Consider the following 27917-nt stretch of genomic DNA (forward strand, 5'->3'; position numbering starts at 1 on the left):
CTACCAATTTGCCTGTTACTGAAGTTAGGCTCAGCAGCCTGCAATTGCCAGGGTCGCCCCTGGAGCCCATTTTAAAAATTGGCATTACATTAGCTACCTGCCAGTCGTCTGCAACAGAGGCTTGCTTCAGTGGTAGCTTGCGTACTACGGCTAGTAGTTGTGCAATTTCATCTCTGAGTTCCCTCAGAACTCGTGGTCGAATGCCATCTGGTCCTGGTGACTTATTCCTGTTTAATTTAACGATTTGTTCTAAAACCTCTTATACTGGGATGGGACTTCAGATTTGTCACCCAATAAGGACAGCTCCGATGTGGGACTCTCCCTCCCGTCCTCTGCAGTGAAGACAGCTGCAAAGAATTCATGAAGCTCCTCTGCAATGGCCTTGTCTTCCTAGAGTGCTCCTTTGTCAGCTAGTGGCCCCACCGCCTCTTTGGCAGGCTGCCTGCTTCTGATGTACTTTAAAACATTCTTATGGTTAGCTTTTGTGTCGTTAGCACGTTGCTTCTCAGATTCTTTCTTGGCCTGACTTGTTATACTTTGACACTTACCTGGCCAGAGTTCGTGCACCTTCCTATTATCCTCACTAGGATTTGATTTCCAAATTTTGAAGGATGACTTTTGGCCTCTAACGGCCTCCATTACTCTGCCGTTTATGGTGTCTGCCAGGCTGAGCTGGCAGCGCGGCCGGGGCCGGTCCAGTGCCAGGACGGGGAATCACTCCGTCCTCTCGGGAGTGGTGCGATTAGCCAGGTCAGGGTCTGCCCCCAGCCCTGGCCAGACTCCCTCAGGACCACTTGCCTGGAGATAGGATGACCATACGTCCCCGTTTGGCTGGAGCAGTTCCCTTTTTAAGCTCTGTTCTGGCCATCCTGCCTTTTTTTTTTTTTTTTTCTTCCCTTTTTTGACAAAAACGGCCATTTATCCCGTTTGCTCTTGCCAACTGATGAGTTGGCAAGAGCAAATAAACCAATGGCCAGTTTACCAAAAAAGTCCGGTGCGACCCCCTAGCGGGGCGTGGAGGAACGTGCGTGTGTGTGTGGGGGGGAAGAGTGGCGACACGAGGTGTCAGGCAGCAGGGCTTGTCGGGGGCGGGGCCCTAGCCCTAGCCCTAGCCCCAGGTAGAATGGAGCTTGGGGGGGGATAGGGGCCAGCCCCAGCCCCTGGCAGCGGTGTGGGGAGGGTGTCAGCCCCAGATCCTGGCAGTGGTGGGGGGAGCCGGGGCGAAGGAGGGGTCAGCCCCTGGCTGCGGTGTGGGGAGCTGTGGGGGAGGGGTCAGCCTGTGGGAAGGAGCAGAAAAGAGCGTTGGGGCTGCGGTATAGCACTTGCATAGGCTTTCTTTGCCCTGTTTTGCTGTAAGAGTTAACAGTGAGAGATTGCTAGTCCCACGTCAGTGGGTGGGTTTGTGCAAATTAGGAGCATACAGGGAAACCAGCAAGAGGAAGGCGGCTGCAAGACTTGTCTGTCTTTGAACAGAATTGTGTGTTAAGGGTTCTTGCTTTGAATTCTTCCACGGGAGTCATTTTGGGGAAGGGTTCCTCACTTGGAGTTACCTAGTTATGGTGTTTGTTGCGTGTCTGGGAGCTCGTCACAGTGAGGTAGAAAGCGGTGGGCGCAGAGGTGTGCGGTGCGTCGCAGACTCTCGGCATCGCTTCTCGGCTCCTTGGAGCTCAGATCAAGTGTAGTACCTGTTCTTATCAGTTTAATATCTGATATGTCCTTTATTTAAGGACTGTATATTAAATTGATTTTTGGAACGGGGGGCTGGACTAGGAGCTTGCTCTGCCCACCCCATGCATTGACCTGGTATTGCAGTGTCTCCAGGAACGGTGCATCCCCTTTTGGGGAAAAATGGTCTGGTTTGAAAAGTAGAAAGAGTTTTACTGTGATGATGCTTCTTTAAAGCAGATTTTTTTCAAGTAGTTGAAAAATCTGAAATCTGTACCACTGTGGTTTCTTTGGGACAAAGTATTCTTGCAATTGCTTGGGAGTGTTTTGTGGGGCTACAGATGTAGGGTTCTCTGTCTCACTAGAGGATTGTTTGAGAAGCTGGGATCCTTCTTTCTGCTGTGAGTCTTTTCAACAGTAATGAGGGACAAATGCTTTCCAGACTGTGGGTCTGTTGGGGAGTCGGTTGGTTGGTTTTTTGTTTGTTTGTTTTGGGAGGAGCGGGGCGGGGATCAGTAATATTTGAGGTCACACGTATCTCAACAGCTGTGTGAGTTACACAGACTTCTCCCCACCCAGCCCATGTCCCATGTATCTTGGTTTGTAAGATCAAGACAAGAGCATTGGGGCTGCGATATAGAGTTACTGCGGGGAGTTAGGGGTGTGACGTTATTGACTTGAACTGGGACCGTATAGAACGTTTTTGCAACCAAGGTGCTGTCGTGGTATTAAATCTTGTATAGAGGGGGTCAAATAAGGTGTCGCAGACAAGTTTATGTTTTGATGGTTATGAGTATGCTATTTGTTTGCATGTATCATTTTTGTATTTAAAGTTATAAGTATTGGCTCTATACTGTCTGTATTTCAAACCTATGCTGTGCTTCTGGCTGACACACCAGACAAGTTGGTGTCAGCTCTGCCTAGCCTGTTTGATGGCCCATTAAGGACCATCAGATATACAATCCACCCTTTGAGAGAAGGCAGACACGCCTTGGGACTCAGCAAGGTATGCAGAGACATGCCTATGGATAGAACTCTGAGGTTTTTCCATGCCATTTGATGGAATGCTTGTCTTTGGAACAAAGAAAGAAATATAAGAGAATAATAAAAGCTGCTGCAGCTCCTCCATCTGGTCTTCAATCCTGCTTCTTATCTCTGGAGGAACTTTGCTAAACATTGAAGCATTGAAGAAAGGACTGATGACCCATCCCAGCTGTGGATGTACTCCATTGACTTGATTTGAACCTGCAGTTTATTCTGTCACTGCTAGAAGCCTGAACTAAGAACTTTGCCATTACTGTATGTAATTGATTCCATTTAACTAATTCTAGCTCTCATCTATATCTTTTTCCTTTTATGAATAAAGCTTTAGATTTTAGATTCTAAAGGATTGGCAACAGCGTGATTTGTGGGTAAGATCTGATTTGTATATTGACCTGGGTCTGGGGCTTGGTCCTTTGGGATCGAGAGAACCTTTTTTCTTTTACTGGGGTATTGGTTTTCATAACCATTTGTTCCCATAATGAGTGGCACTGGTGGTGATATGTGGAAACTGGAGTGTCTGAGGGAATTGCTTGTGTGACTTGTGGTTAGCCAGTGGGGTAAAACCAAAGTCTTCCCTGTTTGGCTGGTTTGGTTTGCCTTGGTGTGCACAGAAACCCCAGCCTTGGGCTGTAACTGCTCTGCTTTAAGCAATTTGTCCTGAATTGGCACTCTCAGTTGGGTGCCACCAGAACCAGCATCGTTTCAGTGGCGTAGTCTTGCTTGGATCCACAGAACCAGGTCAATTAAACTTTGGGTCAGAACCTCACTCTATCCAAATCTGAATTTTGGTATTGAGAGCTTGGTTAGTTAAAAAGCAGTTGCAATGGGTGAACAAAGAGCAAATGAGGGCCTTGGCAAAAAAAACTCTGGAAGATTTGTGTTCAGAAAAGGGGATAAGCTTGAGAAAGAATGCTACAAATCAAGAACTGAGAGATCGGTTAATGGCCAGTGATTAGAAGGCAGGAGCACAGCCCTTACATGATACTACAGAAGCTACGGAAAAAATCAGAATGCAAAAGGCAGCAAATAAACTGCAACTTGAGCATAAAGAGAAACTAGCAGTAATTTGATGGCTGGAAAAGCAGAAGATAGCCGAGATAGAGAGAGAAGCTGATGAAAGGAAGAAGAAAGCTCACCAGATGAGCCTCTGTCTTCATGAAAAGAAAAGGAGTACTTGTGGCACCTTAGAGACTAACCAATTTATTTGAGCATAAGCTTTCGTGAGCTACAGCTCACTTCATCGGATGCATACTGTGGAAACTGCAGAAGACATTATATACACAGAGACCATGAAACAATACCTCCTCCCACGCCACTCTCCTGCTGGTAATAGCTTATCTAAAGTGATCACTCTCCTTACAATGTGTATGATAATCAAGGCGGGCCATTTCCAGCATAAATCCAAGTTTAACCAGAACGTCTGGGGGAGGCGGGGGAGATAATGACTTAGCCACTCCCAGTCTCTAGTTTCTGAAACTGCTGAATTGGAATTCATTTGCAAATTGGATACTATTAATTTAGGCTTAAATAGAGACTGGGAGTGGCTAAGTCATTATGCAAGGTAGCCTATTTCCCCTTGTTCTTTCCTATCCCTCCCCCCCTCCCCCAGACGTTCTGGTTAAACTTGGATTTATGCTGGAAATGGCCCACCTTGATTATCATACACATTGTAAGGAGAGTGGTCAGTTTGGATGAGCTATCACCAGCAGGAGAGTGAGTTTATGTGTGTATGGGGGGGGGGGTGAGAAAACCTGGATTTGTGCTGGAAATGGCCCACCTTGATTATCATGCACATTGTAGGGAGAGTGGTCACTTTGGATAAGCTATTACCAGCAGGAGAGTGAGTTTGTGTGTGTGTGTGTGTGTTTTGGGGGGGGGTGAGAAAACCTGGATTTGTGCTGGAGAATGGCCCAACTTGATTATCATGCACATTGTAGGGAGAGTGGTCACTTTGGATAAGCTATTACCAGCTGGAGAGTGAGTTTGTGTGTGTGTGTTTTGGGGGGGGGGGGTGAGAAAACCTGGATTTGTGCTGGAGAATGGCCCACCTTGATTTTCATACACATTGTAAGGAGAGTGGTCACTTTGGATAAGCTATTACCAGCAGGAGAGTAAGTTTGTGTGTGTGGTTTTTGGAAAAAGGGGGGAGGCGGGTAAGAAAACCTGGATTTGTGCTGGAAATGGCCCAACTTGATTATCATGCACATTGTAGGGAGAGTGGTCACTTTGGATGAGCTATTACCAGCAGGAGAGTGGGGTGGGAGGAGGTATTGTTTCATGGTCTCTGTGTATATAATGTCTTCTGCAGTTTCCACAGCATGCATCCGATGAAGTGAGCTGTAGCTCACGAAAGCTTATGCTCAAATAAATTGGTTAGTCTCTAAGGTGCCACAAGTACTCCTTTTCTTTTTGCGAATACAGACTAACATGGCTGTTACTCTGAAACCTGTCTTAATGAACAAGGTCAGCTCGCAGACTGCACTGGGCAGCACAGCATGGGGAGGAGGTGACCAGCCCTCTGTGGAGAAAGAAGTGGTTCGGGACTATTTAGAAAAGCTGGACGAGCACAAGTCCATGGGGCTGGATGTGTTGCATCCGAGAGTGCTAAAGGAGTTGGCGGATGTGATTGCAGAGCCACTGGCCATTATCTTTGAAAACTCATGGCGATCTAGGGAAGTCCTGGATGACTGGAAAAAGGCTAATGTAGTGCCCATCTTTAAAAAAGGGAAGAAGGCGGATCCTGGGAACTACAGGCCAGTCAGCCTCACCTCAGTCCTTGGAAAAATCATGGAGCAGGTCCTGAAGGAATCAATTCTGAAGCACTTAGAGGAGAGGAAAGTGATCAGGAACAGTCAGCATGGATTCACCAAGGGCAAGTCATGCCTGACTAATCTAATTGCCTTCTATGACGAGATAACTGGTTGTGTGGATGAAGGGAAAGCAGTGGACATGTTGTTCCTTGACTTTAGCAAAGCTTTTGACACTGTCTCCCACAGTATTCTTGCCAGCAAGTTAAAGTTAAAGTATGGGCTGGATGAATGGACTATAAGGTGGACAGAAACCTGGCTAGATTGTCGGGCTCAACGGATAGTGATCAATGACTCCAGTCTAGTTGGCTGCCGGTATCAAGTGGAGTGCCCCAAGGGTCGGTTCTGGGGCCGGTTTTGTTCAATATCTTCATAAATGATCTGGAGGATGGTGTGGATTGCACCCTCAGCAAGTTTGCAGATGACACTAAACTGGGAAGAGACGTAGATACGCTGGAGGGTAGGGATAGGATACAGAGGGACCTAGACAAATTGGAGGATTGGGCCAAAAGAAATCTGATGAGGTTCAACAAGGACAAGTGCAGAGTCCTGCACTTAGGATGGAAGAATCCAATGCACCGCTACAGACTAGGGACCGAATGGCTTGGCAGCAGTTCTGCAGAAAAGGACCTAGGGGTTACAGTGGATGAGAAGCTGGATATGAGTCAACAGTGTGCCCTTGTTGCCAAGAAGGCCAATGGCATTTTGGGATGTATACGTAGGGGCATTGCCAGCAGATCGAGGGACGTGATCGTTCCCCTGTATTCGACACTGGTGAGGCCTCATCTGGAGTACTGTGTCCAGTTTTGGGCCCCACACTTTTGTACCAATAAATTAAAAACCAGCAGGATCTTATTAAAGGGAAAAAGGCAAAATACCACATTTATTGTGAATACAGAAAGAATCATAGTAAGCAGTTAGTTATAGTTATAACATTCCATTCAATCTTATATTTATTCACACATTCATTCATACAAACACACACACACACACACAGAGGTTCTGAAAGGTTGTTATCATAGTTATCAGCCTTAGAGTTGCTCATGCCAAGCCACTGGCCAGGTGGCCTGGATCTGAGGAGGGAGCAGGGCCTTGTTAGATGCTCATCTGATGCTTCTGGAAGTTGGTTTGCAGAATCAGACCCCCCACAAAGTTCTCACTTTCTAGAGTCTATTTTTATAGGAATTTATTCCTAGGCCAGTCTGTGGGAATTGCTTCATCATGCTGTTGCTGAATCAATCAGCAGATAGCACATTCCTGACGGCTCCGTGTTGCCAGATGTTATCTTGTTCTTTGGTTCTCCCATTCTTGAGGCTGTGGGGTGGATTCCAGTCTGCCCTCCGGGGGGATGGGGGGGGGTCCTCTGGTTATTTCCACTTGACGCCTTCTTCAGCCAATGGACACTGGATTCTTAAGATGGCACCTCCCTGATCATTCAGTTATTATCCACACCAAGCATCCATCCACATACATCCTCTATCTCTATTTTAATCACAATTGTTAATATAACAAAAGGGCAGGGAGTCTCTGGGTGCTGTTTCTGTTGTTAGAGTATTGCTTTGAGTCTCTCTCTCTGTGAATTGCTTTGAGAACAGACTCTGTCTTCGAATGTACTAACACAATTAGCAGCTTGCAAATTTCACACACAGAGGGAGAGAAACAGTACCAAAAACCAAGAGACCTCTTAATTAGTAATACCCTGGAATTTAAACTATGGAGAATCAAGCTCATTTGTGATTTTAATACAGAATTTCTTTAATATGATCCAACAACACTACAAGAAGGATGTGGAAAAACTGGAAAGAGTCCAGCGGAAGGCAACAAAAATGATTAGGGGACTGGAACAAATGAGTTATGAGGAGAGGCTGAGGGAACTAGGGATGTTTAGTCTATGGAAGAGAAGAATGAGGTGGGATTTGATAGCTGCTTTCAACTACCTGAAAGGGGGTTCCAAAGAGGATGGCTCTAGATTTTTTTCAGTGGTAGCAGATGACAGAACAAGGAGTAATGGTCTCAAGTTGCAGTGGGGGAGATTTAGGTTGGATATTAGGAAAAGCTTTTTCACTAGGAAGGCGGTGAAACACTGGAATGCGTTACCTAGGGAGGTGGTGGAATCTCCTTCCTTAGAAGTTTTTAAGGTCAGGCTTGACAAAGCCCTGGCTGGGATGATTTACTTGGGGATCAGTCCTGCTTTGAGCAGGGGGTTGGACTAGATGACCTCCTGAGGTTCCTTCTAACCCTGATATTCTATGAGTCAGATGCAACAGGAGACGGCAAGACTTCAGCTCCAAGTCAAAAAAGCAATGGAAAAACAGCAGAAATTGTATCCTCTTGAAAATCCAGTTTATAAGAATGTTGGTATGTTGTATAACTCTGAGCAGTTGTTTGGGTGTAACCAAATGTACCCGAACACTGCCCCTTTTATGTAAATGCTTTTTAACAAATGCAGCGGGATATGGTGCTCGGGCGGGGGCAGGGGTTAGCACCCTGGCTGTGGCATGGGGAGCTGTGGGGGAGGCGTCAGCCACAGTGGCGGATTTATAGTTAGTGGGGCCCTGTGCTCAGCTTCATTTTTGTGGCCCCTCCTTGGGACCCAGCCGAGAAAAAGAACATTCTCTCTTATCTCCCCGCCCACTCCCGTTTTTCATCCTTTTTTTCTTCATCCTTCTCCTATAAGTAATAGCAAGTACATGAAAATAAAGTGAGGCATCTTGATTGTTTTTGTAGTCTAACTTATTTTTCCACAGACCACTTGAAAATCGTTGAGGGTCTCTGCAGACCACTTAATGATCTTTCCAAATGTTATTTGTACCATTAGCTAGCTAATGTAAGGTTTCAGAGTAGCAGTCCTGTTGGTCTGTATTCGCAAAAAGAAAAGGAGGACTTGTGGCACCTTAGAAACTAACCAAAGCATTTTGGATAAGAACACTTTATAATTCTTTTTTAAAAAAATGTTGGAGTGCAGGGTCTGGTGAGGACTTAGGGTGCGGGAGGGGGCTCAGGGGTGGGATTGCAGGGTCTCGGAGGGAGTTAGGGTGCAGGAGGGGGGTGTGGGCTGGGGCAGGAGGTTGGGGCGTGGAGCACTTACCTAGGGCAGCTCCTGTTTGGTGCGAGGGGTGCAGGAGCTCCCGTTTGGTGCTCAGCGTGGGGGTGAGGATGTGGGGGTGCAGGAGTCAGGATGAGGGACAGGAGTCAGGCCAGGGTGCTGGGGGTGCTCCGAGCCCCCCCCCCCGACCCACCCCCTGCCCTGAGAGCGGGCCCGGCGCCATGGTAAACCCGGTACTGTCTTGTTCCCACTACTGTGACTGTCCAAACCCCTCCACGTGGCCCCCACAGAGGGGATGCCGCTCTGATCGAGCCCACAGTCTTCTCGGCCGGCCAGAAAGCGCTTGCCCCCCTGGGGACAGGGGACCTACGCCCGCTGAGCAGCGCCCCAAGAACGAGCTGCCCTGGGCACTGCCTGGGGGGGGGCGGTCTGGGGGAAGGACGAATGACGGGGAGGGATGTCACGTGATCCTGCAGCGCGTCGCCGGAAGGAGGCACCTAAGTAGCGCACATTGGCGGGTTGCGCTGTCCCCTTACGAGGTGGGACTTCCGGCGCTTCCGACGCCTGGGAAGCGGAACCGGAAGTAGCTGGTGGGGGCCGGATTCGCAGGAGACACGTCTGGCTACGAGTCGATTCGGCGGCGCCTGCGCCACACGCCCGGCGGCTGCGGCAGCTTCCTCGGAGTTGGAGGCCGGCCTCGGCGCGAGCTGGATCAACGATCTCGCGGTAGCTCGGTGGCCGGTGTGTAGCGAGGTCCCGGCGGCGGCTGAGCTCGGAGAGATGTCGGACCTGGGGGACTGGTTCCGGAGCATCCCTTTCATCACCCGCTACTGGTTCGCCAGCTCCATCGCGGTGCCGCTTGTCGGCAAACTAGGCCTCATCAGCCCCGCCTATCTCTTCCTATGGCCCGATGCCTTCATATACCGCTTCCAGGTAGGGGTGGACTCCAAGTCCCGGCATGCAGAGCGCCTCCAGAGCGCTAAGGTAGCTCGGCACGGGGCTGCGCTCCGCTTGCCGGGAATTGTAGGCGGGCCACTCTGGGGAGCGCGTTGCATGTTGGGAGGTGCAGTAGGGTGAGGCTGTGGCTGCTGGGATGTGTAGTCTTTTCGCGCTTGAAGGGTCCGTGTGGGCGAGGAGCGGCAGAGGTGGGTTTGAATCCCAGCCCTGCTCTCGAAGTGTCCGTTAGACCTAGAGGGTACTAGGTCCAGGTGCCCTGTCCCGGTTACCCAGGCTATCTGCTCAGGGTAGCTCACTTCTGTAGTAAAGGTGTGGGCACTCCAAGCAGTGGGAGCTAGCACTTGGGTTGGCCCCACTAGTGGGCTGCTTATAGATGAGGGGGCCCAGGTCAGGGAGGTGCTTGTTGGGATCAGTGTTCTGGCTGCTTAGGTCCCACACTGAATGATCGCTTGTATTAGGAGACAATTGCTTCAGTGCCCATTCTGTGTGTATATGGTAGGAAGTGTCCTCTCCCTTTCCCCCCCAAAAACGGGGAAGGAGGAGAAGGAGCCTTAAAGGATGTGGATCCTATATCATTGTGCTAATGGTGTGCCTAACTGAGAAGGGCTGAACACAATTCCCTCTGTAGCTTGTCATTGTTCCAAGTATCAGCCGCAAAGTGGTTACTGTGAAGTTAGAGTCCTGTATCTCTAATGCTGATAGTCCCTGCTGATTTACGGAATCTGGGATCTGAACACATCATTCTGAAATGTTGCAGATTTGGAGTGTCTCACGTCAACTAAGAAGCGGCAAGATTGTCTGTGCCGACTACTGTTTGCAGCCTAGTTAAAGACTGTTTATGATGTTGATAAACAGGGATTTTCATAAAGCAGGTGCATAAATGCTAAAAATAATGTGCGATATTATCTGAAGGAAATTACACTCAGAAGGTTATCGTATGAGTTTCTTGCTCAGTGTTGCCTTCCATTGGACTAAATCAGGGATCGACAACCTTTGGCACACGGCCTGTCAGGGAAATCCACTGGCGGGCCAGGATGGTTTGTTTACCTGCAGCATCCACAGGTTCAGCTGATTGCAGCTCCCACTGGCCACAGTTCGCCCTTCCAGGCCAATGGGTGCTGCAGGAAGCGGTGGCCAGTACATCCCTCGGCCTGCGCCACTTCCCAAAGCCCACATTGGCCTGGAATGGCGAACCGTGGCCAGTGGGAGCTGCAATCAGCCAAACCTGTGGATGCAGCAGGTAAACAAACCGTCCCGGCCCACCAGTGGATTTCCCTGATGGGCCGCGTGCCAAAGGTTGCCGATCCCTGGATTAAGTAGAAAGGATTCTGTTTGGATGCCTTTAAAATAGCGTAGAACAGTTGTGAGGATTTGTCTTGTTCTCTGGGTCCCTTTTGAAGCCAACTATGCTGTATCTGGAAACTACTCGTAAAACCCTAATAGCTTAATTGATTATAGCAAGTAAGACATAAGCTACAAGGGCTTTTGAAGTGATAACACTGAATAAAAAATTTGATACACAGGAATCTTAAATTTGTTCCTTAATCTAAAAATGGAACATCATGATTATTCATTCATCTTTAATTTATGTAACTGCACTCACTTTTTTTGGTCTGGACAGATATGGAGGCCATTAACTGCAACATTCTACTTCCCAGTGGGCCCAGGAACTGGATTTCTCTATTTGGTGAACTTATATTTTTTGTATCAGTATTCATCACGACTAGAAACAGGTATGTTAATAATTGCAGTATGTGCATGCTATAGGATTTAACATGAGTGTAGCAAAGAGATTGAATATCTTTACATATATACAGTTCTATTCAGAATAGCTTGTGGGAGTGATCAGTGACTCTGACTCAGACAAAACTCTGAAAGAGAAAGATAGCAATGTGCATGCCTTTATGTTCACTTAATCAATAGAAAATGGAATTTTTGAAAAATCAATTCATTACACTTCCCTCTGTTGTCTAGAAGTGACTTTTGGGTCTCTAGTCACTTAAGACCCTGTCCTGCAGCCATTCTGTGGGACCACTCCTATGACTAAGGATTGGGACTTTTAGTTGTTGGATTTGGGGCAGTAGGAGGGGACTCTACTGCTCTTTTGCATCGTTATAGGGTCACTTAAAATAAAGGAACCAGAAGACCTAGTCCAAACCACTGAGGGAGATAGTCCATGTTGGACAAGTCAACCTCTTTGTTTGTTTCAGTTTGCCCATTTGTAAAGAGTGGTGTTTAAAGAGTGGAGTCTTAATGTTTATAAAGTAATTGCAAATGATCAGATTTATAGATGCTCTAGAAGAGCAAAGTAGTAGCATTGGTATGCAGAAGGTGTCTATGGTAAACCTCTTCTTTGCCAAGTGGTTGTATGCAAGTACCTCATTTATATTACATCTTAAAGGGTAAAAAAGTAAAATGCTTGGCTTGGTACCAGGCTGAACTAAATAAAACACAGAAAGAAATGTTTGTGTATTTGTTTAAAAAAACCCAAACAAACTCCCAAAAGTAAAATATTCAAAATGACGATATCTATGATAACATTGTATAAAATAAACATATTGCAGTTCTTAGTTGTATGTGCTCTTGTAGCTCATCTATGAACAATGAGGTCTCAATGGGAAATCTAGATATCTTATGTTGCACTTATTGTACTGAATGTCAAATGAAATTGTACATTTTTATTAATAAGTTACATCCCACTTGTAGGAAGACAGATTAGTACTACCATGATAAGATGCAATATGCATGTTCCAAAAATGTAATTTAGTGATTTTTGTAGGAGTACAAAAAAATTGACTGGTTCAGTACCCTTCCACTAACTCTTTTATCCCCTTTTAAAAACTTTTTTGGGTACTATTGGAACTTTCGTTGGAACATTTGCAGGTTGTTTATAATGTAAACCCGTGCTGCTATAACTCTATGAGCACAGCTCTCATTATCAGTATGATTGAGGGAAGTAAATGGCCCTTGGGGCTAGCTTATGAATTCATAGATTCCAAGGCCAGAAGGGACACCTGTGATTATATAGTCTGACCTGTGTAACTCAGGCCATTGAATTTCCCCAAAATAGTTTCTAGAGCATCTCTCTTAGAAAAACATCCGACCTTGATTTCAAAATCATCAGTGATAGAGAATTCAACAAAACACTTAGTAAATTGTTCCAATGGTTAATTACTCTCATTGTTAAAAATCTATGCCTTATTTCCAGTCCGACTCTGGCTAGTTTCAACTTCCAGTCATTGGATTGTGTTTATACTTTCCTCTGCTTGATTGAAGAGCCTATTAAATATTTGTTCCCCACGTAGGTACTTGTAGACTAAGCAAGTCATCCTTAGCCGTCTCTTTGTTAAGAATTTATAGCCTACATCTGAAGGGCTGTGCATGGCTTTGGGCAGTCACTGATGTTAAAGATGAATTTCAAAGTTTATGCTAATTTTTTTTATAAACTGTGCAAAACTCTAGAAGAGGCTGGAAAGTAGATTGTATCCCTGCGTTACTGGTTAACAACAACTACTTCCCTAAATTCCTGTGGAAACCAAGATTCTGATGGCACGGTTTTTCTGTCAGAGTGACTGTCTTCACTACTACCAAGAATGAAAAAGGAACTAAAATAAGGGGCTATAATTAGATGGTTCTTTCAGACCTTAGTGGTACTTATGTCACTTTGTCTGGAACAGAAATCAGGAAATCTACAGCTCATTTTTTCTCAGGCATTTAAAGTGACAATGTATTATTTATTTATTGGTGTCTTATTCTTACAAGTAAACCCCAAGATTAGTACAAGTGAAAAAGGCTAGAGAAAAAAGTATCATTCTGGGGGTTTTTTTTTTCAGTCTGTTCATTTTGTCATGATCAGTTTCCCTGGCATCATCAGTCACTGTCCCCTTTTGTTTGCATGGATCTCTCTACAACAACAGTAGGGAGAAAAACATATATAATAAGATATAAGAAAAAGGCTCAGGGAAAGGGCATGAAACTTTCAACTAACTTTTAAAAGATGATTAGCTTTAAAGGTGATGGTGTCCCATTTTAAGTAGGTTGAACTGCCTCAGATGTTAATAGCTACTCTTTTTAACAACAGGTATATACTTTTCTTATTGTGGAAACTTAACATAGTTGTAGGAAATTTCTAGGTGCTATGGAATTCAAATGTTTATAAACAGAACTCCATCCTTTCTACTTCACTTTTCATGGGCTGTGCATGAATACTGTCTCTCAGTGAGATCCTCACCTATGTTTTGAGCCTATCCTGGGATCTGATGATGTAGATCTAGGCAAAGTTTCATAAAAGTCAGTGGGACTTTTACAAATGCCAGGGCCCATGCTAGCATATCCCAGTGCAGGATTGGAATCTAAAAAAGGCTAGTTTTTTAACTTGTAAAGATGAGCCTAGCAGTCTTGCTTTTTGACTGCCAGATCTGCAAACTCAGCCTGGGATCTAAAGATCAGGATGGTTTCTCTTTTGTTCATCACTAATAGCAAAGGGTCTGCTGGTCAAATTATACTGTGTGACACATGCGGAGTCTCACTCTTCTCAGAGGTTTTGGACATGTTAGAAACTTGAACTTGATCCACAACTCCAATTCACAAAAAGAAATAAACTCTAGCTCGCTCTTATTCACCGATGTTGGCTTTGCAGAGCTAAATACCAAACTCCTTATCTTCTCACATTAGTGACTAAAATAGTTAAATTGACACAGGGAGGAGATTGTTGAATAAGAAGTTACCAGTTTTTATATGTCCGAGTAGAACCATACCTTAATGTTTGTACATAGGCTGCTGTTCATGTGCTCTTCCTAATTAACCTCTCCCTGCCAGTAATTGATTTGTTGTGAAAGACTGTGTTAAACACCTGTTAAGATTTGTAGAGTCAAAATTCCACTTAGTGGTTAAGTACAAATCTCACTGAATGGTATTGGCTGTTTTAGAAATTGTCTGGATGTGCACATCATTTATGCAATATACTGAGTGTCTTCAGTCTTTCAACTTGTAGATTGTTTGAGTTTATATTATAGGACACTTTGTTTTATGGTTTCTTTAAATTTTGTTTTTGTTTTTAACTAAATTAAACCACAAAAGGCCTATGGTTTAGATAACTGCCAGAATCTGATGTTTAAGTAGGGTTACCATATTTGAACATTCAGAAAAAGAGGAAACTCCATGGGGGGGGTTTATTTGCTCTTGCCCCCGGCCCCGCCCCAACTCCATCCCCTCCCTGCCCCATTGGACCCCTTCCCCAAATCCCCGCCTCGGCCCCGTCTCCTCCCCTGAGCGTGCTGTGTTCCCCCTCCTCCCCCATCCCTCCCAGCCACATGAAACTGCTATTTTGCACTGCAGGCACTGGGAGCTAGGGGGAAAAAGTGGGCACTCTCTTGAGTGATCAGCATTCACTCTCTTTCTTGAATGATCGACTCTTCTTTGGGGGAAAAATAATAATGGCAAAATCCCGGATGTTTTTAGATATTTAAAAATTCCTCCCAGACAGCGATTTAAGAACCAAAAAGCCAGACATGTCTGGGAAAATACGGACGTATGGTAACCCTAGTTTAAGCTTCTTGAAAGCAAGAAAGCCAAAAGAAGATGGAGCAGAAAACTTGCATGTTTGCTTGCCATGTTTGTCCTTTTGATATACTGGGTTCTGTTATATCCACATATGCCCCAACCTCTATTCCCATCTCTGTTTGTGTCCCTTCCTACCGATGCTCCCAGGAAGAAGCTTGTATGTCGGGGAATGGAACAGGAAAGCTCATTTGCAGTGAAAAATAACTGGCTTATTTACAGTCTGTGGTGTCAAAAAAACAAACAAACAAACCCTGACACAATTCTGTAACTGATGCAATCTACCCTCATTATCCAGTCTGCCTGTTCTTTGAAGCATCAAGGCAAGATAGCACCTTCTTGCTGTAGCAGCTCAGTCTGCTTTCAACTTAGGGAGGAGGAATGCTTTTCTTTTTTAGAAAGGCAGAGTGTAAACTTACAATTTGTGTACAGATAAATCAAAAAGGAATAATGATGGATTTTTAAAAATAATTTGGAGTATTTGGGGATTTGCTCACAAAAATGATCATTTAAAAGAACTTGATCACATGTTGAAAGTACCACTTTCTCAAATGTTGCAATTCTAGTACACTCAAACACAAGAGGGTTGCATTTGGCACCATGTGTTGTTTCCACTGGCCAAGAACTGAGGTAGTTCTTGGGATATAGTGTGATCTGAAATCTTGACAACTGTTCTGCTAACTGCTTTATTTGTTTATAGGTGCTTTTGATGGAAGGCCAGCGGATTATATGTTCATGCTTCTGTTTAACTGGATTTGCATCGTTGTATCCTTCTGTTCATCAAGTTCTTGGCACATTTTGCGTCTTGTGTTTATGCCTAAGATAAGGCTGTTTCATAAACCAGTTTTTATCAGCTAAAAGCACTTAAATATAATTTCCATAGACATTTAAAGATGGCTCCTACCCTTCAGGGCAAGCCAGTGGGATTATTTTTGAGGGAAAACACTATAATTGTGCTAGTTCAAAGTTCCAGTTTGTCTGACAACTTTGGAGACTGTGGTTTTGTTTACACAAAAGAACATCAAAGCAGTACAGGCTTTTCCAGAGTTCACTGGTAGCGTGTCTCTCTGCTGACCGTTTATGGACCTCCACTAGGGTTGGGAGCAAATTTAGGGCCCATGTCTATCCAATCCTTAGCTGCCAAAAAGATTGTCAGTTTTGCTGAAGTTTGGGTGAACTCTTGTTCACTGTGAACTATACAGAGACCACAAAGCTAATGTAATAAAGACCACCAGGTGGCAACAGCTTTCAGTATCGACCCAGGCCTGAATCAGGTCAGTGATCTTGAGGCAAAAGGCTTAATGTCCTGTTAGCAATTCCATGGGTCACTTACTTCCCTGCCTTTCAGGCCATCCTTTAGAACAGAGGTTCTCAACCTTTTACTTTCTGAGGCTCCCCTCACCCAACATGCTGTAAAAACTTCACTGCCCACCTGTGCCACAACAACTGTTTTCTGCATATCCAATAGATTAAAAGTCAGGGTTGGCATTAGGGGGTGGCAAGCAGGGCAATTGCCCAGTGCCCCACGCCAGAGGAGGCCCCGCAAAGTTATGTTGCTTGTGCTGCAGTTTTCTGCCCTGCTCCCCAGCGAGTCTAATGCCAACCCTGCTCTCTGGTTTATTTTGGTGGATCCCCAGAAATGTGCTCATGGCCCCCCAGAGGGTCTCAGACTCCTGGTTGCGAACTGCTGCTTTAGAAGTTGCACTGGTATATTTTAATGGCCTCCCTGACGCTACTTCTTCACTCTACCCCACTTTGTTTTCCTAAAATTGAATTAATTTCCTTTCCTATTAGTCTCTTCCTGCAATCCTTTATCCCTGTATGGTCACTTATGACAGCACTCTACCCAGAGAAGGAACAGAAGATGTGACTTTATCACAAACTGTGGTTATAGTCAGGAGACTTACTATATAGAAATGGCACCTTCTTAATCAGTGGATATGCTCCCTGTTTTTCTTTCATATCTGCTGACTTCAGTGTATAGAGAGAATCTTTACTCCTGTTAGCCCAACAGAGCAACTGGAAGATGAGCTGGATTCTGCTACACCACCAACAAAGCTGTTAGCTGAATTCTGGCTGTAGAATCTTGGATCGGTGCTCATGTAAGATTCTGATCACAGCCTGACTTTCAGAGCCCCAGGTAGAGTTTGTATTTGGAATATTTCTCCTCATTTACAAATAGAGCACACTTGATACAGAAGTCTGTAGAAAAACTCACACGCCCACCGTGTCATATTTGTTTCCTTTTCTGAGTACAACTGCATTTTGATACTACAAACAATTACTGAAAAAAGACACAATTATCTGTTAAAACAGCAAGCAGGTACTTCAGTTTCCTCATCCTCATAGTAGCATTGAAAGACTTCATCAGTAAATTTCGAGCCAGTATTTGTTTTCTGTTTTCTTATTAGCGATATTAAATTTTCAGGTAATCTGTTTTGCTGTTTGGTTCCTTGAGGTAATAAAGAATACAGCATTTTTTCTTGATAACTTTAAACAAACTGAAGGACAAGTATATGACGAAGTTCTGGTCCTTTTAAACATGCTTTTTAAAAAGGACGGCCAGCTCCCGCCTGCTTAATCTCGGCACAAAGCAGAGGATTGAATGGGCATGAAAAATGAGCGTGGTCTCTCAGGTCTAGGTGGGGTCACTTCATGTCATAATTGAGTCCCATTGGCATGGCAATGTGGGAAAACTTGGACCGAATCTGCTCTGTGGATGCTTAGGAGTTCATTTGCCATGGCTGTCGATCTGTCACTTTTCAGGAGCACTAAGTTTACTTTTAAAAGTAAAATTAAAAGCTGAATCAGTTTAAAAATCACCATGCGTCTAGCACTTATTTTTATTATATTTTCCTTAATAGTCCAATGAAAGATAACCGGCTTGGTGATGGACATGCAGGTAAGCAGGTTACAATTTTCCAAGGAAGCTTTATAATATTACATTTATTTCTAGGCAGAGTATTTTTTTAATGTCACTAAAGTATCTATTTATCTATCGTTACACATCAGTATTTTGGAAAATCGCTGACTTCTCTTGCTGGGGCTATCTTAGAAGAGAAATAAACGTTGTTAATCTTTTTGCTGTAAACTAGAGGTAATTAACTCATTGTGGCATAGCAGGCATGGGTGCATTGTGGAAATCAGTCGCACAACTAAGGAATGAAGGGGTGAAATCCTGGCCCTATTGACGTCAATGGGAGTTTTGCCATTGACCTCAAAAGAGCCAGGATTTCATCCATCGACTTTATTTCCCCTGCTGATGGATTAACATTATGGCCATTTACTACTTGACCCTTTGAGCTAAAAAACAGTTCTTGGGTTAGAGTTCAGCAGTGAGACTCCTCAGAAGGAATGCCATTTTAGGTGAATTCACATTATTTTACAAAAGCTCTGATCATCTAAAGAGCAAAATTTAAGGGTATATGAAGTGGTGCATGTTTCTATGACAAACACCACTCAGGGTATATGTCAAAAATGTAAAGTGGGAGAATATCACAGGAATGATTAAAATAGATCTTAATAAGAGTCTTGGATCAGGTCAGTTGTCTTAAAGTGATTTTTTGGGTGGGGGGGGATGACTTATCTTGAGTCACAGATATGTTGTTTCTGAGGTATGTTTGTTTTTAGTCTTCCTGTCTTTGACCACTTCTCACATATATTCTGTACCTCTCCGTCCCCGCTTCCTCCCCTGTTACATTTCTAGTGTCTTGCATAAAACCTTGCTGATAATCCCTGAGACAATTCACCGTACTATCCCGGCAGATAAATCATGATTGTGCATCTAAAGTCTGAATGAACCCTGAAACAAATGTACATCAGATTTTTTTAAAGTCTTCGAAGAAATGGGAAGTCTGTAATATTTTTGGCAGACACATAAGTGGAAGTATATTACCAATGGGGTTGCAACCCCAGGAAGCTAGTGAGATAGACCAGTTTTCCACATTATAAAACAGAATGACTCGTTGGTTCACTTGCTCACCACTACCCTCATGAACTTGTTAGGTCATGAGTGTATGCATGCAGCAAAGGCTTGCAGTGTAGTTGTTAAAGGATCTATGCTGACGTATCATGCTAACAAAGCATTTCTAAAGCTAGCCATCTGTTTGTGTTCCTCAGAAGTTTTAGGTGGATGTAATAATTTTTGCTTTGTTTCTTTGTATTGCAGTTGCTGATGATTCCCCTGATCATGTCAGTGCTTTATGTCTGGGCCCAGCTGAACAGAGACATGATTGTATCATTTTGGTTTGGGACAAGATTTAAGGTACAGTATACAGGTTGTTGGCACAGTTCTCTTCTGGAATTCCTTCCCCCCCCCCCCCCCCCCCCCCCGCCAAAAAAAAGTCTAAAAGAGTTTCATGCTATCATTGGCAGGGGCTGGATGAAATTCCTTCTGGAGTCAGTCACTTCTGGGTCAGCCACAAGCTATCAACAAATGGTAGATCCTCTCTTCAGAGAGAGGTTTTGCTGTCTTCCTAGAGCTCCTGACCCTCTTCTGGTGGGAGAAGATCAGAGTTCAGTCCCCACTGTGTCTCATATGGTGTTAGCTGTTGCAGTATAAAACTGCCATAAGTGCCCCCAAAATAGAAATCAACTTGTCTGAAAAACTGACACCAAAATAAAAAGACTTTCTGGCCACCCATAACTTGAATAAAAGCCACCTTTCTGCAATAAACAGTTTCCTTCATCAGTCAGAGTTTTCACTACTGCTCAGTAAAATGTTCATGTTTTGAGAAATTTTCTCTTCTACAAGCCAGATTCTTTTTGTTTGAGCCTGCAGTGAAGTTCCATCTCAGCTTTTTTCCTTTTTCCTGATGGTTATCTGTTACAGCATGTAGATTATTGTTGTTGTTACATAACTGCACTCAAAAACAAAACAATGCAAAACTTTAGAGCCTACAAGTCCACTCAGTCCTACTTCTCATTTAGCCAATCGCTAAGACAAACAGGTTTGTTTACATTTACAGGAGATAATGCTGCCCTTTTCTTTTCTACAGTGTCACCAGAAAGTGAGAACAGGCGTTCACAGGGGACCTTTGTAGCCGGTATTGCAAGATATCTATGTGCCAGATATGCTAAACATTTGTATGCCCCTTCATGCTTCAGCCCCTCCGTTCTAGAGGACATGCTTCCATGCTGATGATGCTCATTTAAAAAAATAGTGTTAATTAAATTTGTAACTGAACTCCTTGGGGGGAGAATTGTATGTCCTCTGTTCTGTTTTACCCGCAGTCTGCCATATATTTCATGTTATAGCAATCTCGGATGATGACTCAGCACATCTTCATTTTAAGAACACTTTCGCTACATATTTGACAAAACACAAAGGCAAGGTACCAATGTGAGCTTTCTAAAGACAGCTACAGCACTTGATCCAAGATTTGGAAGTGTCTTCCAAAATCTGAGAGGGACAGGTATGGAGCATGCTTACAGAAGTCTTAAGAGCAACACTCCAATGCGGAAACTACAGAACCCGCACCACCAAAAAAGGAAATCAACCTTCTGCTCATGGCATCTGACTCAGATAATGAAAATGAACATGCGTCGGTCCGCTCTGCTATTGAGCAGAATCCATCATCAGTATAGACGCATGTCCTCTGGAATGGTGGTTGAAGCATGAAGGGACATATGAATCTTTAGTGCATCTGGCATGTAGCCAGCATCGCAAGATATTTACAACGGTGCTATGCGAACAACTGTTCTCGCATTCGGGTGATGTGAACAAGAAGCAGGCAGTATTGTCTCCTGCAAATGTAAACAAACTTGTTTGAGCGATTGGCTGAAGGAGAAATAGGACTTAGTGGACTTGTAGGCTCTAAAGTTTTACATTGTTTTGTTTTTGTATGCAGTTATTTTTTGTACTTAATTCTACATTTGTAAGTTCACCTTTCGTAATAGAGATTGCACTACAGTACTTGTATTAGGTGAATTGAAAAATACTATTTCTTTTGTTTTTTATAGTGCAAATATTTGTAATAAAAAATATAAAGTGAGCACTGTACACTTTGTATTCTGTGCTGTAATTGAAATCAATATATCTGAAAATGTGGAAAACATCCAAAATATTTAAATAAATGGTATTCTGTTATTGTTTAACAGTACAATTAATTGCGCGATTAACTTTTTTTAATCACTTGACAGTCCTAAGTTTTGAATAAATGTAAAACATCATAAAATGCTTAGACTTAATTTAAAATGTGTTGGTTGTTAACGTACCAGAATTTGTCTTGTAACTATGTTTAAAAGATGCAGTGATTACACTGATGAAGATGCAAAGGAATTTGTGCAGCCTTGTACTCTCCTTCGGCATTCATGACTTCTCTGTTTTGTTTGTTTTTTGCTAGGCTTGTTATCTACCATGGGTTATTCTGGGGTTCAACTACATCATTGGAGGATCGTAAGTATTCATTATGCTTGTTTACATGAGCTATAAATATTTTCTTTGATCTTGTAGAGTTGAATATCTTGCCCATTAAGAGGATGTTCGGAAGCAGTAACATCAAAATAAGGGGGCTTCAAGCCAACTGATAGACTAGCAATATGATTATTGTATTTTTGTAATATGAGGACTCTAAACTAAACCGGAAAATAAATGCGATGCTGAAATCTTGTCAAACCTAATCCTTCAATGTATGGATATTCTTGAAAAGGAAAATTTCAATCATCAGGATTTGCAGCTATTGCTCTTCCTAAAAGCCCAGGCTTAAATAATGCCTCTGATGGAGTAGTTATGTCCTGCTCCCTTCCTCCTGTGAACTCTTCTCCTGCTGCCTTTTCCCCAAGCCTGTTTCTCCCCCTGCCCAGTGCATTTAATGATGAGGGGGAAAAAATAGAGAAACAGCAACAACCCTTCTCTCCCACCGTCCGCCCCTCCAAACTAACATGACACTTTCCTACCATCCCTTTGAGCACTCTGCAGTCTGCTTCTATTTTGTTGTTCTTTTGTCTGTTTAGATCAGTGTTTCTCAGACTTTTGTCCTGGTGACCCTTTCACACAGCAAGCCTCTGAGTGCAACCCCTGCACCCTGTTATCAATTAAAAACACTTTTTTAATCTATTTAACACCACTATAAATGCTGGAGGCAAAGCGGAGGTGGAGGCTGACAGCTTGCGACCCCCCTCCCCCCCATGTAATAACCTCCTCAGGGGTCCTGACCACCAGTATGAGAACCCCTAGTTTAGATTGTAAGCTCTTTGGGGTAGGGATTATCTATGTTCTTGCAGTCTCTTGTACAATGGTGCCCTAACCTTTTGGTGGCCCTGTAATACAAATAATGTTATGTGGTCTACTAATTAGAGAAGTGGATAGGGAGTCAGGATTTTCTGTGTTAAGATTCTGGTTCTACCTCATGTTTGAGTCATCCGTCACTTCAGGAAACTGCTGCTTGCTAGATACTTGCTGTTTCTACACATGGAATAAAATACTCCAAGGCCAGCTGCTGAATCGGGGCCTAAGAAAAGTTTTATACAGCAGAGAGCAGGCAGTGTAGTGGAAATAGCAATAATTTTTCAGGAGGTGTGGACCACTATTCTAGCCATTGATCGCTATAAAGTCTGTTTCCCAGTGCAAGTGTTAATGGGATTGTATCATTCACGGCTAGCTGGAGAAGGCCTGGAAGGAGGGTGTTGGAATCGCTTGCTGAAGTGTTGATGGTGATAATGCAGTTGACCAAAGAGGTAGCCCGCAATAACCTGGAAAATGTGTTATTGGGGTGGGGAGTAGAGGGAAGATGAGGCTTTAATGCCTGTGACACCTGTAGTGGGTACACAATAAGTAGCTGAAAGGTTTCATGAAATCAACAAGTTCTGAAATTGAAATCTTTCTTCTTGTCTTGCAGCATCATCAATGAGTTGATAGGAAATCTGGTTGGACACCTATACTTCTTCTTAATGTTTAAATATCCAATGGACTTGGGAGGAAGGAATTTCCTAACCACACCCTTGTTTCTGTAAGTTTTGTTTTTTAAACAAGTCATTTCTTTGGCATAATCTTCTAGGGATACTGCAATTTATGAACTAAAAGGACTCGTATCTCCTCTTAAATACATTTGCTGGGATTGGGGGCATAAGATTGCTTCCCTAGGCTAATCAGCCAGTGATTGGGACAACTGCCATACCTTCTCACACAGACATTAACATATCAGATTGATCTATCTCTAATCATGGACGGCGTCAGAGGAAGGTGCAAGAAACCTGGTAGTACGTAATTGTGGAATAAAAAGCCCATATGGGAAATGTCTTCCACTGTCAGCCAGTGATTGGCTTATGCTCTTTTCTAGGCCAAGGAAATGTGGTGTGTAGTGTAATCATGGCAATAAAGAGACATCCCTGGAAGTAGTAGAAAGGAAGTATCTATCTATCTTGATTATAGAATTGTCTTTATTTTACTTTCTAATTGGGTTTTTTCTCTCTCCTGTTAATTATGTTTTACCCATTTTTCTGCACCATTCCTCTAGCTAAAAGGCAAGTAAAAGTCCAGGATCACTGCTCCAGATTCCCTTGTCTTAATGCCTCAGCCTCTGGGCGGTGCATGCTTTTCCCCTGCCAGGCTCTTGCTGATGACTTTAAGTTGACCCCTCTTTAAAACCTGAGTTGTCAATTATAAAATGAGGTACAGGATTGAATTACATTCAGATAACACTGTACAACTTTCAACAGCATGGTGGGGGGCTCAGCCTTAAACTTCAACTGTCTTTGCTGTTTCAGGCCCTCCTGGTAAGCCTAATTTTTCCATAAAGATCAGATTTCAATGGCTAGATTCAGCCATTTACTCCAGAGCTGGATTTGACTCTAGATCTGTAGGACATTTGAATTTATTCAAGAGTTGCTATGCCAGAGAGGAAGAATGGTCCAGTGGTTGGAGTGCCAGCCTGAGATTTGGGAGACCTGGGTTTTATTCCCTGATATGCCTTGGACAAATCACTTACTCTCTGCCTTAATTCCCCACCTGTAAAATGGGAATCCCTACCTCACAAGGATGTTGAGGAAAAATCTACTGAAAGATGGGGAGGTCCTCAGTTACTGTGGTAAAGGGGGCCATATAGGTATCTAACAGAATTTTCTCTACACCTCTTGTCTCAGTCATGGTATAAGGCCATATAAGTTTGTGAGGTTTTTTAGGTGGACTGTAAATACCTGTTTCATAGGGTGTTGAGACTTAGTATTTGTAAAGCAAATTACGTGATGGTTCCCTGTATAAATATAAAGCCATATTTTTATAAGTTTTAGCAGCTAAAATGAGCTTTGAACAGTAAACAACTACTACTACATTCAGCTCTTGGTCTCTTTCTCCCCTCTTCCGCTTTGCCCCCCCTGTGTGTTCCAGATACCGCTGGCTGCCAAACAGGAGAGGAGGGGTATCAGGATTTGGCATTCCACCCGCTAGTGTGCGCAGGGCTGCAGAAGATCATCAGGGTGGTGGAAGACACAACTGGGGCCAAGGTTTTCGGTTAGGTGACCAATGAAAAACTGCTGCTTCCTTCCAAGTGCAGAGTGTACTTCAGAACTGAGTTCTCTCTAGTGCTTTTGGAGTTGACCCATAAATAACTTTTCTAGCACAAGACAAAATTAAGAACTCTTGAAGATAAATGTAGATTTTACCCCAGGTTAGAAAGTAGTGCTAAGTTCAATACTGCCATTAAAAAAGCCACCTTAGTATTGTCCATCTGTCACAGTGAATCCATTCCACCTCTCTCCTCTCTGATGGAAGGTGCTGATGGGTTTTGTCTGTGTTTCTCTTCTTCTGATACGCAAAGAGTTAAAAACCAGTCCTTGGCCAAAGGATGGCTCAAAGTAATGTCTCCATCTGTACATCTAAAAGACTGATTCGTCAATATTTATGCTGGGATTCTAGTCTTCAATAACTTGTTAGTTGGCAGTAACTGCTCTGCATTCATAAAGCAAGACTAAAAGTTTTAGAAGCTTCCTTTCAGTTATCAAACTGTATTTCAGGAAAGCAGGTTTTTTTCCTCTTGCCATGCAACAGTGATGAAGAGATGCTACCCTATGCACTGCAGCAAGAGAGGGGAAAGGATAAGGACAACAGATAGCTTTCTTTTCAGTTTCTTATGACCATTGCCAATATTCCTGGATATCTAAATCTCTCCGAACCCTCAGTGTAACGTACATGGTCTGGTGTGTTTAAACCAAGGTTACAGCTGTCATTTACTATCCTGAAATCTGAAAAAGGCTGGCTTCCAGGTTCATATTTTAGTTGCAAAATTAAATAGAACAAATTTTACTTTACAAGTAGAAAATGTCACATATTTTGGGTGTTCATGTAAAGGGTACTGACTGCAGAGTTATGTTTGTATTAATAAAATGTGACCACTGCATTCTCTTTAAAAGCTTTAAGAAATTAAATAATCAGAACTAGAAATAAACTTAGTCCAGGTTACAAGATACAATAGAATTGATTTGATTTTCTAAGGCCTTTCTCATTCTCAAAAAAGGAACTATATAAAGCTGTTAATCAGTTTCTCTTTTTGCAATATCTCCATTTTTTTTCTTATTGTGGAGTGGGGGTGAGGGGTATGATTGGGAGACGTCTACAGTCTTCTCCTAATAGAATCATGAGGCTGTGGGTTCTAGTGAGCTGAGTGCATGGCTAGGAGCTAGGAAGTTAATCTTTGCTCTTTCCACTGATTCACCATGTGGCCTTGAGTAAGTTACTTAGCCTCCGCATTTTCCCATCTGTAAAATGGGACTGGTACTTACCGCACAGGCTCAGTTCATTTTATATAGTGCTGTGAAAATGGGAAGTGCCATGAAAGTCCTAAATACTATTATTGTTGTTACTGCTGTTTTTCTTCCAGCAGCAAACTTGTAGGTTTCTAAATACTTCCACTCACCCTGAACCTGGGAGAAAATAAGCAAATTGGATTTAATCCTTTTATCTGTGACTGGCTTCAAAAGGATGCATTTTCTTTAACACCATAGTTGTGGTGGTCTTTCTGGCTCATGGATGAATGCAGGGAACTGGTGATCATGTTACATGTTCATGGCTGTGCAGGTATATAGAGGTTCGGAACTCACTTAGCCTTTCTAGTTTCAGTAATTGAGTTTTAAAGATGCTCTTGCCTTGCCTTATTTATATTTTAATAATGGTAAGTGGAAAGACTCCACTGGTGTAAATGTTACTGTACCTGTTACCATTAGTAATGCTGACTTGTGGTAGTCCAGGAGCCATCATGCATACAGTAGTCATGTTGCAGCTGGTCTCCAATTAGTTCTGTATGTCACTGTCTTCAAAGCAGTTGTCTTCATTTTAGAAGCAGGATCTAACTGTTAAGCAAAGTGACAGTTTAAGTGATTGTCATATAAGTTATGATTTACATGTATTCCAGGTGAATTCATCTCTGTGCTGAGGGATAGCACAAGGGCTTAAGTGTTGGGGTTGTCCCTCTGCAAAGAGGTGAATTTCACTTTCGAGTGCACCCTGCATGAGCAATGCCTTCTATGGCATTACAAGTCAAATGTGTTTCAAGGAAAGGAGAAGCTTTTGACATGAGATTCTTGATTTTAAACATTTTTCAAAGACTGAGATGACTAATCTTGCAAATTTGAAACCCTGAACTAATCTTAAATTCACTTTGAATATTCTGCATTTCCCATTTGACCTACAGCTGTACCTGTGTACTCAAATCTACACTGACAAGGCAGATTCTCTTGTTATAAGGAGGCACTCATTCTTCTGTACAGAGAATTTCCCTTTTTGTAACTAATTTTTTTGTTGGCAAAGTTTAAATTAAAGTTTTAATCTCTGAAGTTGTCTGTTTTTGCTAAATCACGCTTAAACTTTCCACAGGCTTTTGACAGAACTCTCAAGAGCCTCTAACAACCACCCTGTTTCATGCCATCTCTCCTCCTTCATCAAAATCCTTAGAATGATCCATTTTCTGGATCTTGTCCTCTTCACTGAAACTACTCTTACCAAAGTCACCAGCTGCCTAATGTCCTCTTCTTTGTCGTCATTCTGCCTCTCTGTTATAGTTTTCTGTTGTGCCTGTCCCCCCATCTTTGACAGTCTGCTGCATCCCTCTCTCCTCCTTGTGCTTGTCATTTCATGGTTCTCTTTTTACCCTTCTCAGTGTCCTTCCTCCTCCTGGAATTTTCCCGAGAACATACCCTGGAAGCCCCTCTGATCACTCAGGCCTTCTCCTTGGGTGACTTTAGTGAAGCCTGTAGATTTAGCTCTGACCCTTACATTGATAACTCCGAAGCCTACTTCATGTCCTTGCATCATCTCTCCAGGTAAGTGTCTGTCTCTTCCATGTCCTCTTTTGGGTGTCCAAATTCATTGTCTAAAACTGTGCCCCAACTGCCACCCTCTCGCCGATGAGTGACTAGTCTGTCAGCCACATTCATAACCTCATTGTCCATCTGACTCCTCTTGTTCCTTATTTATTGAATTAGCACCAAGGCCTCAGTTGAGATCACAGCCATGTTGTGCAAGGTGCTGTGCAAACACATTGTCTCTGGCCCAACGACCACACGGTCTCCTACTATAAAACAGGCAAGCGGGGAAACAGAAGCATGGGTCAGGGGAAGAGCCATTCTTGTGCCCTATTTGGTGGGCCACTCTGCCTTTTCACCCTCAACATCCAAGCTGTCATTTATTCCAAATTTATTTTGCTCTATATCACTTTTTACTATCAATCCTTTGCCCTCATTTCCTATTGCTAAATAAGATGGTTCCTGATCTATTAGAGACGATTAGGAAAACCTTGACAAACAGGATGGAAGTTTTGGGAAAAACTTAATCCCATTTTTTGAGCAGGTCCAATGACACCCTTCTCTGTGGCCCTCATGTTCTTTCTCCTCCCACCCATCTATTCATA

At 43.3% G+C, this 27917-nt stretch overlaps 1 protein-coding gene and 1 non-coding gene across 2 annotated transcripts; both read left to right on the top strand.

Annotated features, from left to right (window-relative positions):
• Nucleotides 1-1644: 1644 nt before the first annotated feature.
• Nucleotides 1645-1837, top strand: LOC125633154 (U2 spliceosomal RNA). Its single transcript, XR_007355531.2, has one exon. It is a non-coding gene; the product is annotated as a U2 spliceosomal RNA (small nuclear RNA).
• Nucleotides 1838-9121: 7284 nt separating this feature from the next.
• Nucleotides 9122-26844, top strand: DERL1 (derlin 1). Its single transcript, XM_048841580.2, has 8 exons — nucleotides 9122-9495; nucleotides 11141-11252; nucleotides 15779-15843; nucleotides 17954-17980; nucleotides 19247-19342; nucleotides 21423-21475; nucleotides 22917-23027; nucleotides 24404-26844. Exons 1-8 carry the CDS (start codon nucleotides 9343-9345, stop codon nucleotides 24540-24542), a joined length of 756 nt encoding a protein of 251 aa, XP_048697537.1. The 5' UTR covers nucleotides 9122-9342; the 3' UTR covers nucleotides 24543-26844.
• Nucleotides 26845-27917: the final 1073 nt, after the last annotated feature.

Source organism: Caretta caretta, chromosome 2, assembly GCF_965140235.1.
Source record: "Caretta caretta isolate rCarCar2 chromosome 2, rCarCar1.hap1, whole genome shotgun sequence".
In the NCBI taxonomy this organism is placed as follows: domain Eukaryota; kingdom Metazoa; phylum Chordata; order Testudines; family Cheloniidae; genus Caretta; species Caretta caretta.

Bases quoted from the DNA above. Each gene is read 5' to 3' on its own strand.
- DERL1 (XM_048841580.2), top strand. From the start codon at position 9,343: ATGTCGGACCTGGGGGACTGGTTCCGGAGCATCCCTTTCATCACCCGC. The intron at 11,253-15,778 runs GTATGTTAATAA...ATTTGTTTATAG, and splicing joins TTCATCACGACTAGAAACAG to GTGCTTTTGATGGAAGGCCA. The intron at 19,343-21,422 runs GTACAGTATACA...GTTTTTTGCTAG, and splicing joins GGTTTGGGACAAGATTTAAG to GCTTGTTATCTACCATGGGT.